This window comes from Chiloscyllium plagiosum, chromosome 11 (assembly GCF_004010195.1).
Source record: "Chiloscyllium plagiosum isolate BGI_BamShark_2017 chromosome 11, ASM401019v2, whole genome shotgun sequence".
Lineage (NCBI taxonomy): Eukaryota > Metazoa > Chordata > Chondrichthyes > Orectolobiformes > Hemiscylliidae > Chiloscyllium > Chiloscyllium plagiosum.
In genome coordinates this window covers 67,902,753-67,917,675 of record NC_057720.1, presented here as the reverse complement: position 1 = coordinate 67,917,675, position 14,923 = coordinate 67,902,753, and the positions used below count along the sequence as shown (strand labels likewise).

General features: G+C 38.9%; 1 protein-coding gene and 1 non-coding gene across 6 annotated transcripts in view; one reads left to right on the top strand and one right to left on the bottom strand.

Moving 5' to 3' along the window:
- The window catches only part of LOC122554524 (dual specificity protein phosphatase CDC14A-like), a 180,447-nt gene that overhangs the window by 103,578 nt on the left and 61,946 nt on the right, over positions 1 to 14,923 (top strand). For all 5 annotated transcript variants that reach the window (XR_006313008.1, XM_043699680.1, XM_043699682.1 and 2 more), the window contains exon 10: positions 7,528 to 7,666. Coding sequence is in view for 4 of the 5 variants with exons in the window: in XM_043699680.1 (XP_043555615.1) it covers positions 7,528 to 7,666 (139 nt within the window). In the remaining variant the exon portion in view is untranslated. The remainder of the gene's footprint in view (positions 1 to 7,527; positions 7,667 to 14,923) is intronic.
- LOC122554824 lies at positions 14,398 to 14,521 on the bottom strand. The gene has a single exon (XR_006313106.1). It is a non-coding gene; the product is annotated as a U6atac minor spliceosomal RNA (small nuclear RNA).

Below are 14,923 nucleotides of genomic sequence, written 5' to 3'. Positions count from 1 at the left end.
ATAGTAGCCCTTCCATCCCAGGAACCAATCTGATTTCCCTCCTTTACAGTCCCTCCAGAGCTAAAACATCCTTCATCAGATTAGGAAACCAAATCTGCACGCTACACTCCAGGTGTGGTCTTGCCAAAACCCTGTATAACTGCACTAAGACATCCATGTTCCTGTTCTCTAATCCTCTTGCTAAGAAGACCAACATACCATTTGCTTTCTTTGCCATCTACTGCCCCTGTTAGCTTTCTTTCAGTGACTGGTGTACAACGACACCCAGATTTTATTGCACATTCCACTTTCAGAATCTGTCGTCATTCAGATAATTTGCCTTCGTGATTTTGCGACCAAAATGGATAACCTTACAAAATAGCACTAAGCCCTTCCACTAATTACTGCCTGCCAACCAGAGAAAAAATCTGATTAGTCCAATTTTGTTTTCTGTTTGCCAACCAGTACGTTTTATCCATGTCGGTACACAACCCCAAATTCCATGTTCTTCAATTTTACATACTAATCTCTTAGATGCGACCTTAACAAAAGCCTTCTGAAAGTCCAGGTAAACCACATCCACTTGGTCACCCTTATGAACTCTAATTGTTACGTCCTCTAAATTGTTGTAGATTGGTTAAGTATGATTTCCCTTTTGTAAATCCATGCTGATTCTGTTCAGTCCTGTTACTATTTTCCAAGTCCTCTGCTATTAAATCTTTCACAATGGGACCTATCAATTCCCCCCCCCCGACTACTGATGGCAGACTAACCTGTGGGTGAATCTCTACTTTTTCATTCCTCTTTTTTTAAAATGGTGGGGTTGCATTCGTCTCCAATTGCTAGGAACTGTTCCAAAGTTTATAGAATCTTGAAAGATGAGCACTAGTGCATCCATTATTTCTAAGGCCAATTCTTTAACTTATCTGTTTTGTAGATTATCAGCCCCTGAAGATTTATTGACCAGTTTCCCCATCGCTATTTCACTACTAATATTGAATTCTTTAATTTCCTCCCTCTTACTAGTCCCTTAGTTCCCCAAGAATTTTGGGACATTATTTGTGTCTTCCTTTGTGAAAACAGAACCATACCATCCATTTAATTGGTATGTCGTTTGTTCCCCATTATAACTTATCCTATTTCTGACTGTAAGTTCACTTCAATGCTGAAGAAAAGTCATATCGGATTTAAAATGGTAATGCAGGTTTTCTCTCTAAAGGCAAGTATTTTTTTAATTGGGTATGAAAAGCCAAAGATTGGAGTTTTTGGAATCAATATTACCAACTATAGTAACTATATTCAATCTGTTTTCATTAGAATAAATTTGGCTAATTACATCTTATGATGTAAGCATTTAAAACATTACATTGTATATGTGAAGCAGCTGTTATTGAGTATAATAAATATGTAAAATGTCATTAGGGTTTTCATTTTCTGCACTCCACCTTTTTTTTTGCTCTTTGTTTTTCAGTATGTGGAAGTCTTTCTCTCGCAAATGCTTACATGCACCTTGATGTCCCCATTGGCCTCATTGTTCCAATAACCCATTCAGTCCTTTCGCACGCACGCATTGCTTTCTATTGGCCTAATTGTTCTGAAAACATATGAGTACTTGAAAAGATGATGATCTCAGAAAGAGGCACGTTATTCTAAGAGTCAAACTACACAAGTTCCCCTGCAAGCTTGTCCACAGACAAAGTGAATGGTATCACTCACTTCTCTAAATTGAAAGATTATGGGTTTCTCACCCACCAGAGCTCATAACCTAGGTGGCTGCTGAAAAAGTGCTGCACCATAAGTAACCTCATTTTCATGGAACATTAAAACTGAAGGCCCATCTTGGCTGGTGGTGGACCTAAACTTACACTGACATTACTCAAAGAGTAGAAGAATTTCTTTCTGTCCTAAGGATGGGAGAGATATGGGATAATCATCTCTTCTCCCCACCTCTTAGAACACAGAACATAGAACAATACAGCACAGAACAGGCCCTTCGGCCCACGATGTTGTGCCGAAATCATCTTATAAACCTCTATCAAGTCACCCCTCATCCTTCGCCGTTCCAACGAGAAAAGGCCGATTGATTGATATATATATTTGGGTACATCTTGAGTGCTTTGACTTCTAAGAACCGACGCAAAACAGGCTTTTTTGTAAGTTTTAAACAAAAGTAATGATAAATATTTAACTTCCACAATACCCGAAATGTAATTGATACAAACACTCCCCATCTACACAAGACACAGACAAAAAGATGATTTCTGAAGATGTGACATTCACGTTTTTTAAAAAAAAACATTTAAAAGGCATTATTATGTTGACTGTTCAAAATGGCAGTTGGGAATGTTATAGGTTTTGGAATATGAAAATTATCATTCAGTGGAGAATGTTTGATACCATCAACATTCCAAAAATTAATAGCCTCCTTAATGTTTTATTTGGATGTCCATCCTCATGAGGCTAACAAACCATTGTAACTTTGTCTCTTCATTTGGAATAGAGAATGATGGTCATCAATATATGGGTTGATCGTTTGCACTTTAACTGACTCCCCAGAGAACGGCTAAGACATGTCTGTCCCAATGCACCTGTTAACTAGTCCCACAAGTTTCTCTGTGGTTATTTGGTCATAAAAATTAATTCCTATTTGTGCTGAGAGATGAGCTACTTTGAAAATGCAGGCATTCATCTACAGAACCTTCTACCTTTTTACCTTTTTTGCAATTGCTGAAGCACTTCTAAGTTAATGTTCTTTCCTGTTCTGTTACACCCTGGTCTATTTACTTAATGTTTCTCTTTGCTTTATCACATTTCATGTCTGCCATGATCCGTTGCCTCTGCTATTGAATTTTTGAGTCCTCCTCACAGCAGTAATTATATCACTCACCAGAATGGTGGTTCCCAACCCTATTCAGAATGAAGATGATTCCATCATTACAGCTCTCACATGATCCTTCATTTTTACACAAGTGTGTTTGCATCATATAGTTCTGAATCTGGCACTAAATGCTATGTTCCACCAGCATTCTTTGGTCAGAACACGAAGTTGAGGAGAAAATGTTCTGTCAGGCTTCTCTAATTGCCTGCTGTAACTTAGAGTCATAGAGATGTACAGCATGGAAACAGACCCTTCGGTCCAACTTGTCCATGCCAACCAGATATCCCAACCCAATCTAGTCCCACCTGCCAGCACCCGGCCCATATTCCTCCAAACCCTTCCTATTCATATATCCATTCAAATGCCTCTTAAATGTTGCAACTTCTTCTGGCAGCTTATTCCATTCACGTGCCACCCTCTGTGTGAAAAAGTTGCCCCTTAGGTCTCTTTTATATCTTTCCTCTCTCACCCTAAACCTATGCCCTCTAGTTCTGGACTCCCCGACCCCAGGGAAAAGACTTTACCTATTTACCCTGTCCATGCCCCTCATAATTTTGTAAACCTCTATAAGGTCACCCCTCAGCCTCCAACTCTTCATGGAAAACAGCCTCAGCCTGTTCAGCCTCTCCCTATAGCTCAAATCCTCCAACCCTGGCAACATCCTTGTAAATCTTTTCTGAACCCTTTCAAGTTTCACAACATCTTTCCGATAGGAAGGAGACCAGAATTGCACGCAGTATTCCAACAGTGGCCTAACCAATGTCCTGGGAAAATGGCATAAAGGAGAAATGTATCTGCCATGTTTGAGCTGGTAAAACCTGGGAAAATACAAGACTTTTGGAGGAAAAAAAAGTCAAAACAACAGCACTTTTAAAAGAGAGAGGAACAGACAAAAGAAGCACATGGTGAGGTCAGTGCAGGAGAGAAAGAAACCCACATTGCTAGCTGACAGAGCAGTGAACCTGCGCAGTTACTGCCTTTGCTATTTGAATTCATGCATCACTGGATATTGGAGTGTGTCTGGGAAAATTAACAAACAGTAACATTCACAACTGATCTTGGAGGAGCCTGTTTGGGAGAGGTGACAGCACAGAAACAAATAAGTGGATATTTTAAGCGTGGCATTACAGTAAGTCTGCAGTAGTGAGTAGAGTGGGTTCTTTCTTGATTATATATTTTATTGAGATATGTCTCTTGATTAAACTTAAAATATAATCCATAAGTATTAATTTAACCTGGAGTAGTGTTTGTAGAGGAATAAGACAATACTATTTTCTGGGTCTGTAGATAGAAAGAAGCAAAAATGGCCTTTAGTAGAGTGATATGCTCTTCTTGTCAGATGGAGTTTAGGGAGAGTTTACAGGTTACTAAGGATTATATCTGCAATAAATGCCGTTGGTTGCGAATACTATCAGATCAAATGCATCGGTTGGAGAGACAGTTAGAGGCAATGAGGAATTTACAAGAGCGAGGGGATGTGATGGATGGCAATTATAGGAAGGGGGAAAACTGGCTATCACCATTTCAAGCAAGAATGCTGTTTTGGAAAATAGAGGGGATGATGGATTCTCAGGGGAACACAGCACGAACAGCCAAGTTTCTGGTATCGAGACTGGCCCTAATACAATGAGCGGTACGTTGGGTTCCAAGAGATCGATTGTGTTAGGGGACTCTCTAGTCCAAAGTCCAAACAGATGTTTCTGTGGCCAGCAGCGAAAAATCAGAATGGTGTGCTGCTTCCTTGGTGCCAGGATGAAGGATTTCTCAGAGAAGGTGCAGAATGTTCTTAAGGGGGAGAGGGGCTAGCCAGAGGTCATTGTACACATTGGAACCAATGACATAGGAAGGAAAAAGATTGAGATTCTGAAGGGAGCTTACAGAGAGTTAGGCAGGAATTTTAAAAGGAGGTCTTGGAGAGTAGTAATATCTGGATTACTCCCGGTGCTACGAGTTAGTGAGGGCAGGAAAAGGAGGATAGAGCAGATGAATGCAGAGCTGAGGAGCTGGTGTATGGGAGAAGGATTCACATTTTTGGATCATTGGAAGCTCTCTGGGGGTAGACATGACCTGTAAAAGAAGGACGGATTGCACCTAAATTGGAAGGGGACTAATATACTGGCAGGGAGATTTGCTAGAGCAGCTCGGGAGGATTTAAACTATTAAGGTGGGGGTGGGACCCAGGGAGATAGTGAGGAGAAACCGATCTGAGACCAGTACAGTTGAGAACAAAGGCGAGTCAAACAGTCAGGGCAGGCATGGACAAAGCAGACAACAAGGTAGGACTGATAAATTAAACTGAATTTATTTCAATGCAAGAGAACTAAAAGGGAAGGCAAATGAACTCAGGGCATGGTTAGGAACATGGGAGTGGGATATCATAGCAATTACAGAACCATGGTTCAAGGATGGACAGGACTGGCAACTTAATGTTTCACGATACAAATGCTACAGGAAGAACAGAAAGGGATGCAAAAGAGGAGGGTGAGTAGCGTTTCTGATAAGGGATAGCATTACAGCTGTACTGGGGGAGGATATTCGCGGAAATACATCCAGGGAAGTTATTTGGGTGGAACTGAAATAAGAAAGGGATGATTACCTTATTGGGATTGTATTATATAGTCAGAGGGAAATTAAGAAACAAATTTGTAAGGATAATAGGGTGGTTGTCGTAGGGGATTCTAACTTTCCAAACATAGACTGGGACTGCCATAGTGTTAAGGGTTTAGATGGAAATGAATTTGTTAAGTGTGTATAAGAAAATTTTCTGATTCAATATGTGGATGTACCTACAAGGGAAGGTGCAAAAATAAGGCAGGGCAGGTGACTGAGGTGTCAGTGGGGAAGCACTTTGGGGCGAGCAACCATAATTCTATTAGTTTTAAAATAGTGATGGAAAAGGATAGACCAGATCTAAAAATTGAAGTTCTAAATTGGAGAAAGGCCAATTTTGACGGTATTAGGCAAGAACTTTCAAAAGCTGATTGGGGGCAGATGTTTGCAGGTAAAGAGATAGCTGAAAAATGGAAAGCCTTCAGAAAAGAGATACCAAGGCGTTCGACAGGGTTCCCCATGAGAGACTGGTTAGCAAGGTTAGATCTCATGGAATACAGGGAGAACTAGCCATTTGAATACAGAACTGGCTCAAAGATAGAAGACAGAACGTGGTGGTAGAGGGTTGTTTTTCAGACTGGAGGCCTGTGACCGGTGGAGTGCCACAAGGATCAGGCTGGGTTCACTACTTTTCATCATTTTATATAAATGATTTGGATGCGAGCATAAGTAACTTTGCAGATAACACCAAAATTGGATGTGTAGTGGACAGCAAAGAAGGTTGCCTCAGATTACAATGGGGTCTTGATCAGATGGGCCAATAGGCTGAGAAGTGGCAGATGGAGATTAATTTAGATAAATGTGAAGTGCTGCATTTTGGGAAAGCAAATCTTAGCAGGACTTACACTTAATGGTAATATCCTAAGGAGTGCTATTGAACAAAGAGACCCTAGAGTGTAGTTTCATAGCTTCTTGAAAATGGAATCGCAGGTAGATAGGATAGTGAAGAAGGCATTTGGTACGCTTTCCTTTATTGGTGAGAGTATGGAGTACAGGGGTTGGGAGGCCATGTTGCGGCTGTACAGGACATTGGTTAGTCCACTGTTGGAATATTGCGTGCAATTCTGGTCTCCTTCCTATCGGAATGATGTTGTGAAACTTGAAAGGGTTCAGAAAAAATTCACAAGGATGTTGCTCGGGTTAGAGGGTTTGAGCTATAGGGACAGGTTGAATAGGCTGAGGCTGTTTTCCCTGGCGCGTCGGAGGCCTTACAGGAGTTTATAAAATTATGAAGTGCATGGATAGGATAAACAGACAAAGTCCTTTCCCTGGGATGGGGGAGTCCAGAACTAGAGGGCATAGGTTTATAGTGAGTGGGGAAAGATGTAAAAGAGATCTAAGGGGCAACTTTTTCACACAGAGGGTGGTACTTGTATGGAATGAGCTGCCAGAGGAAGTGGTGGAGGCTAGTTCAATTGCAACATTTAAAAGGCATTTGGATGGGTATATGAATAGGAAGGGTTTGGAGGGATATGACAGGTGCTGACAGGTGGGACTAGATTGGACTGGGATATCTGGTTGGCATGGATGAGTTGGACCGAAGGGTCTGTTTCCGTGCTGTACATCTCTATGACTCTAATTTGCCTGAGGGGGTGAACTGCACAGTAATGAGGATTGGAACACGCAGCAATGTGAGGGAGCGTTGTTTCTGACATAAAATGTTTGGTCAGACAGTTGAAAGTGCACTTTCTAATAATTAGGAAGTCATTATTAATTCCAAGAATGCAGTACCAAAACATCAAATACACTTGAGTCCAAGTAGTCCACTAAATTGCTCCCAATCTTGATTGGAAAAAATGTTCCTTTCTTATTTTTTAGAAATTTCATTTAATAATATTTAGCTACTACTTGGGTGACTGGATTGTTGCCATGATAAATGATGGTGTTCTTCTTCGCTAGGTTTAGATTTAAGTTTTTGTTGTAAGGTGCATTAAATCAGAATCATATTTTGTCTAATTTGATTTCAATCAATCCTAGTTTAATAGTTATAAATTAGTTTTTATTTAAGCTACCAATTTGAGAAATTATGTAACCATATAATCAATTTTCCTTCATTTCAGCTGGTTTAGGACGAACAGGTACATTAATAGCCTGTTACATAATGAAACACTACAGATTTACTGCAGCAGAAGCCATAGGATGGATTAGGATATGTCGACCAGGGTCTATAATAGGCCCACAGCAGCACTTCTTGGAGGAGTAAGTGACTAATTTATCTTGTTTTTGAAAATATTTAATGTAATTCAGAAAGAATTGTTGTATAGGTTGAGAGCACTTTTTCTAAGTGTTCTAAAAAGACAATCAGGCCAGAAACATTACTAAGTTTTGATTTTGTTTTAAACAGTGTATGTTAGAACTTTAAAGAATGTAAATGTAATTTCTGTTTGGTGCTGAAATGCATTTTTACGTAGAATAGATTTATTCTATCGCTTTATTGGAAATAGATGATTTGAATTATCGTCGAGAATTTTGTGTTTCAGGCCACCGTTGTATAGATTTGTTCAAAATCGATAATAAACTCCGTCGCAGTTGGCACGGTGGCTCAATGGTGAGCACTGCTACCATACAGTGCCAGGGACCTGGTTCAATTCCAGCCTCGGGAGACTGTCTGTGTTGAGTTTCACCTTCTCCCCATGTCTGCGTGGGTTTCCTCTGGGTGCTCCAGTTTCCTCCCACAGTCCAAAGATGTGTAGGTTAGGGTGGATTAGCCATGGGAAATGCAGGGTTACAGGGATAGAGTAGGGGTATGAGTTCGGGTGGAATGCTCTTCGGAGAGTTGATGTGAACATGTTGGGCCAAATGGTCTGTTTCCACGCTGTAGGGATTCTCAGGATTCTAAATAGTTTGTAGGGTATTGAAATGCCTGCTTTATACTGCTCTGCTTGTTGCAGAACAGGAACTTGTCATGTGTGATTGCTATTCAGCTTCCGAAAACTACTAATGTCCGTGACCACACCAAACTTTAGGTATCCATGGAGCCTTCTCTTTCTACAAAGGTTGAGGTTGAAGTTGAAATTTGGCTGCAGCTGAGTGGTTTTCACAGAGCTATTCAGTCAGGTAGATGACAGTCCACATTGATTTTGAATGAGGAAGGTAAATCTTAGTTCTCCTGAATGTTGAAATGATCATCTTTATTAAAAAAAATCAATCCTGTCACCTTTTATATACTTGCTCTTTTATGGGCATCGTAAATTGTTTAAAATCAATGGCATTCATGTTTATTAAAATGTCTTGATTTAGCTCAACTTTTATCCTAATTTGACTGACTAGCAAGTTGATGACCAATGTTCTGACAGAACAGTCTGAGTGTTAGAAAGAATATATTACAAGGAATGGTAATCACAGTCAAATTGCCACTTTTGCTCTTTTTTTAGTGATTTTTTTTCTTAATTCACCACATTTCTAGCTGTTAGTTCCAATACAATATCCTACAGAATGCTGAGCATAGTTGATATCAACACAGTTACCGTGGACTGCAGGACAATTGGGGAAAGTCAAACCATAATCCCTTTTACAGCAGTCAATATGTTATGTTCTGGGATTTAAATGTCAAGAAGCACAGCTGGACACTTTGATAGCTGCTGTGAAATGGTAACTGTGGGCTTAGGGCAGCAGTCGATTAAGAAGTTAGGGTGCCACCAGGTGGGCATAGGTGGGTCTTTCAGCGGGTTCCAGGGAGTTCAGGTCTGGTGACAGGGTGAGAAATTGTGTTGTTTGGTAGGGTCTGATTGGTGAATGTGGTTGCCAGGGGTCTCAAAGGTATACTGTTAAGTTGGGAAGGTTAGCTTAATTACCCAGGAGTTAGACTAGGTTTTTACATTTCTAACTTTTCCTGGGTAACTCTAAACTTAATTGTAGTGAAACCCCCTGAATTCTCAGTTTTGAGTTTCTTTTTCAGACATGGGGGAATTGCCACTGAAATCTTCAGATTTCCAGGCCATTCCCATGGAGTTTGCTACATCTGAGATTCCACTGGATGTGCAACTCCAGTCAGCGATGCAAAAAGGACTGTTTAGATATTCCAATAGCCAGTGTCTTGATATCAGTAGAGAAAAAAATACTACTAATGGCTTTATGTAAATTGTACTGTTTATATTTGTGAAGGGCAAAGCTAATTTTATTTACCAAGCAATCAAGGTAGCCTACTGTATCTAAGGTATTAAAGAAGTAATGGGTGTTCTTAAAAAAACACTTGCTAATCTTTCCTGTGTTCATCTCTCTTAACATTACTCGGGGAGTTATTCACGTGTGCAACAAGGATGAACATTATATCAGTCAGAAGCTAATATTTTATGGCTATCTTTACTCTTTGGTCTTTGTATGGCTTCCTAGCACATTTTGGAGGGAGGGAAACTGAGAAATCAGAAAATTAGCCTTGGAGGTAGTAAGGACTGCAGATGCTGGAAGTCAAAGTCAATAGATGTGGAGCTGGGAAAATACAGCAGGTTAGACAGGATCCGAAGAGTAGGAAAGTCAGTGTTTCAGGCTGAATTATGATGAAGGGTTTCACCCTGAAACATTGACTTTCCTACTGCTTGAATGCTGCCTGACCTGCTGTGTTTTCCCAGCTCCACATCTATTGACAGAGAATTAGCCTTGACAAGGAAATGGTTGTTTCTAGTCATTGTTTGAGCATGACCCAACTCTTCAGTAGCAGAAAACTGAATTGTCTTGTATTATAGGCAATGCCATAATGAACTGGTGATCGGTCTCCCTATTACAGTGTTTCATTAGGACTTTGAAGATACCATTAATCCAACAATGCAATCCTATTTAACATAATTTTCTTAATCAACACTACCAAAATCCATACTTTTTGCCTGCTTGTCAGTAGGATTAGTGTAGAAAGGCTGCAATTTTCAGAGTTTTTCTGAAACATTTTAATTACATTATTGTAAGTGCAATAATATCATTAGAGTCAATTAAGTTTTAATGACATTTTCTCAGCATTTTCTGGCACAGTCATTTGGCACCATGAAATAAACATGCTAAATTCACCAAAACAATCTTGAGTTGTTGCAAGGTTTATTGTACAGAGATGGAATCTTTTTAAAAATTGCGTTTGGTGTGACTCTTTGCAGCAGAAATTACAGCCTAAAATCATTTTGTGTGAACCCATGCATTTTATTATTGTCATTGGACTGTGCATGCGACCATTTATAATCAGAATCCTAAGCTATGCAGGTAAGTTAATGACTTGTTGGTTCTGCATTCTAATTCAGTTTTTAAAACTCAGCAGCAAGTGAACCTTTTAAGTGCCAAGTATACTCACGCCTCTAAATCTTTTTCAACTCCATCCCTATTTTACCACCATTTATTGAACAATTATTACTCTATTGTTGTATTAAATTGCACAGCCCACTGTTCTGCCAACTAAGTATTTTATTTAACTAATTAGGTAATGGGCAATTTTTTTAGACCTGAATTCAGGTTTTTGTATCACAACGTGGTGAGTAATTTTGTGGACGACACCAAAATTGGTGGCATTGTTGACAATGAAGAAGAATTTCGAAGATCCCAAAAGGATCTTGATCAAATGGGTCAATGAAGTGAAAAATGGCAGATGGAGTTCAATCTGGATAATTGCAAGGTACTGTATTGCATTTTGATACAACAGACAAGGATAGGGCTTATACAATTAATGGTAGGGCCTTGGTAGTGTTGGTAGTTCAGAGGGATCTAGGGGTGCAGATACATAATTCTTTGAGGTTTGCATCACATGTAGACAAGATGGTTAAAAAGACATTTGGCATGTTTGCCTTCATTGCTCAGACCTTTGAGTATAGGAGTTGGGAAGTCATGTTGAAGTTGTACAGGACATTGGTGAGGCCTCTTCTGGAGTAATGTGTCCAGTTTTGGTTGTGTAGCTACAGGAAGGATATTATCAAGCTGCAGAGGATTCAGGATGTTGCCTGGTTTGGAAGGTTTGAGGTATAAAGAAAGGCTGGATAGGCAGGAGCATAGGAGGTTGAGAGGTGATCTGATAGGAATTTATAAAATAACAGAGTTAATGGTCATTGTCTTTTCCCTAGGATGGGGGATTTCAAGACAAGGGTGCACATTTTTAAGGAGAGAGATTTTTAAAAAGACATGAGGCAAATGTTTTACACCAAGAGTAGTTCATGTGTGGAATGAACTTGGTGGATGCAGGTACAATTACAATGTTTAAAAGACATTTGGATAGATACAGGAATAGGAAAGCTTTGGAGGGATATGGGCCAGGAGCAGGCAGATGGGGCTAGTTCAGTTTGGAATTATGTTCAGCATGGGTCTATTTCCGTGTATGACTCAATAACTCTATAACATTAATTGAGGACATCACGGTGGCTCAGTAGTTAGCACTGCTGCCTCACAGCACCAGGGACCCAGGTTCAATTCCCACCTTGGGTGACTGTCTGTGTGGAGTTTGCACATTCTACCTGTGTCTGCATGGGTTTCCTCCAGGTGCTCCAGTTTCCTCCCACAATCACAAAGATGTACAAGTCAGGTGAATTGGTCATGCTAAATTGTCTGTAGCATCAGGTGTATTAGTCAGGGGTAAAAATCGGGTAGGGTAATGGGTCTGGGTGGGTTACTGTTCGGAGGGTTGGTGCAGACATGTTGGACCGAAGGGCCTGTTTCCACACTGTAGGAATCTAATCTAATATTGCATGACGTTTCCAACACTTCGTAGGAAGACCAGATCATGATTCAGCAAAACAATATAGGTAAACATGCTGCTTAGGTTTGCTCTGATATGTCATTTATATTGAATTTTAGTCATGCATCTCAAGCTCAAGAGAGCTATAGTGGATTTGAGTGTACGGGTTCTGTATAAAATGACTGTGACACTTTATTTGGAAACATACATTTTATCAAAGTTTTTTTAAGGGCTTTATTGTTTGAAATAAACTGTAATTTTTACATTAGTGTAATGATGTTATCTTCACTGGTATCTCCTGTATTTTCGTTTTTAGTATTGGTAATGTTAACAAATCTACACACGCTGGTATCACATATTCCACAAAATATAAAAGCATTGGTCAAATATAACTTGTGATACTAGTTGTGAAAAACCATTGTAAAGATTTGCTCAATTTGTTTGAAACTCGGCTTATTGTGAATCACGTTGTCTAGGAATGTTCTGTGAAAACGTTTATTGATATTTGCTACATTACTGCATGGAATGGACGTAAAAGAAAAGTGATATCCGGATTGGTTTAAAGGTCTTTTCAAATTAATTTTCCACCTGAATGTTTAATTATATCATGTGGCATTATACTGACAAACAATACATCTTGTAATGTGTTCTCCTTGGATTGTGTAACTGTATTAAAATAGGGAAGCTTGTCAAAAGATTTGTCAAATTCCAAATGAAAAGACTTTGACCTTGTGCATCATGCTTTCTGTCTGTTTAATGAGACAGTAACATTGGTGCACATATATTTATTTTGGCTTCAATATTCACTTTAGTCAACTTGATCGATTTCTGAACTCTGTCAATTTTAATCATTACATTTAAATATTGTGCAGTTTCTCATTTTAGTACATTACATTAACTATTTAAACTTATGATAAATTGTGCATTCTTCTTTTGCTATTAGTTTCCTGAATTGCTGTGCCCTCAGTGATTGTCCAAAATACCAGAATTGAGGTTTTAAATATTGCAGTGCTAGTACCTAATCTTTGTTTCCAGGTACAGTTTAAGCAGGTTTCTTTGAAAATTGCAGTCAGCAATTTGCATTTCTTTGTTGTGTATGTCATGTCTAAACATGACCTCTTTAAGATTGGATACCTGGTGGTTAGCCACTGTTTTGTGGTGCCATATTCTGGATTTTTCCATTAGTATTTCAGACCTTGTCCTGACTGTGACCCTTACATTAGTAGTAAATTGGTTGGAAAGAACTTGGAAATATTCTAAAGAAGGGTCACTGGACTCAAAACATTAATTCTGCTTTTTCTCCACAGATGCTGCCAGACCTGCTGAGTTTCTCCAACAATTTCTGTTTTTGTTTCAGATCCTCAGTATTTGCAGTTCTTTGATCTGTGTTGGAAATGTTCACGCTTGACTTGATTTTATTTACCACTTTGTTTATTTGAGCTGTGTGGGAAATTTAAATATTACAATTATAACTGTAACAAATACATGTTTTATCTCTTTACTCTCAACTCTGTCTTCATCCTGCTTTCTTGCATTTTAGAAGATAATCACAACCTCTAGTTGTACTTAGTATAGGTAGTTTGGATTCATTGTTTTAGAACTTAAAAATATTGAGTTGTTTATTTAGTATGAGCTATACTTTGTAATTAGAGATTACTTTGCTTAGCATTACTTTGAGTGCAGACTTACTCAATACCATGGCATGTTGAATAAAAAAAACTGATTTATTTCTATTACAAATTATGTAGAAGAGATACTGGTGTGGTGGTAATGTCTTTAGACTAATAAACCAAATATATTTAGCTATGTTGGGGATATTTGATGCAAATCCTACCATTACAGATGCTAGATTTTAAATTTCATTAATAATCTAGAATATAAAGCCAGTCTAATACAAAGCTAACTATTGGTAATTGCTAAACTCATCAGGATCACTAAATCCTTTAGGAAAGGAAATCTTCCATTCTTTGCTAGTCGGGCCTATGTGTGACTCCATATCCAGAGCAATATTGTTGACTTTTAACTGGCCTCTGATATGGCTTAACAAGCCACTCATTCAAAGGCAAGAATGGATGGGTAACAAATGCTGGCCTTGCCAATGGTACCTAGGAATAAAGAAAATAAAATTCTCAAGAGAAAATGAATTGCCACATTTTAAAAAAGGTTTAACCTATTTTTCTAATCAACCTGTCCAGAGTTGTAATTACATACTTCTGGAGCAATTGGGACTTGAACCTGAGCCTCCTGGTTCAAGGGTAGGGACTCTACCACTGTGCCACAAGAGGACCCCAAAACATGGTGAGTTGCCACTGAGTAAATGGCAATGCCTTAACCATTTGTATGTTATAAGTCCACTAGGATCCCTTCCATCTGCATCAAAGGGAGTGCTAACCTTTTCTCCTTTCATACTGTTTCCAAATATACACTGAAGCATTTCCAACTTTCCTTCAACATTTACATAGTTTGAATAATACAGGTGATGTACATGATCATTACTTTTCCCTTTTAAATCAAAGCTATCAACTTGGAAAACACATAGGTGGCACATAAAAGCGGAAGTATTTTAAGAGATTTAATGCATCTTTTGATTTTATATTCAAGATTTGTTATGTTCCATTGTTTTGTGATTTTACTCATTTGTTTCAGACTCTTTCCATCTGCACTGATGCATTCAAGGCCCCTCCCAAGGCTTTCTCCTCCTGATGAATTTCAGTTTGTTTGATGATATATGCTCTCTACTTTGGTACTGAGGCTTTCAGATATTGGAGTAACTCTTCCCCTAGATTGTTAAACCAGTTGAACACCCCTAAAATTAA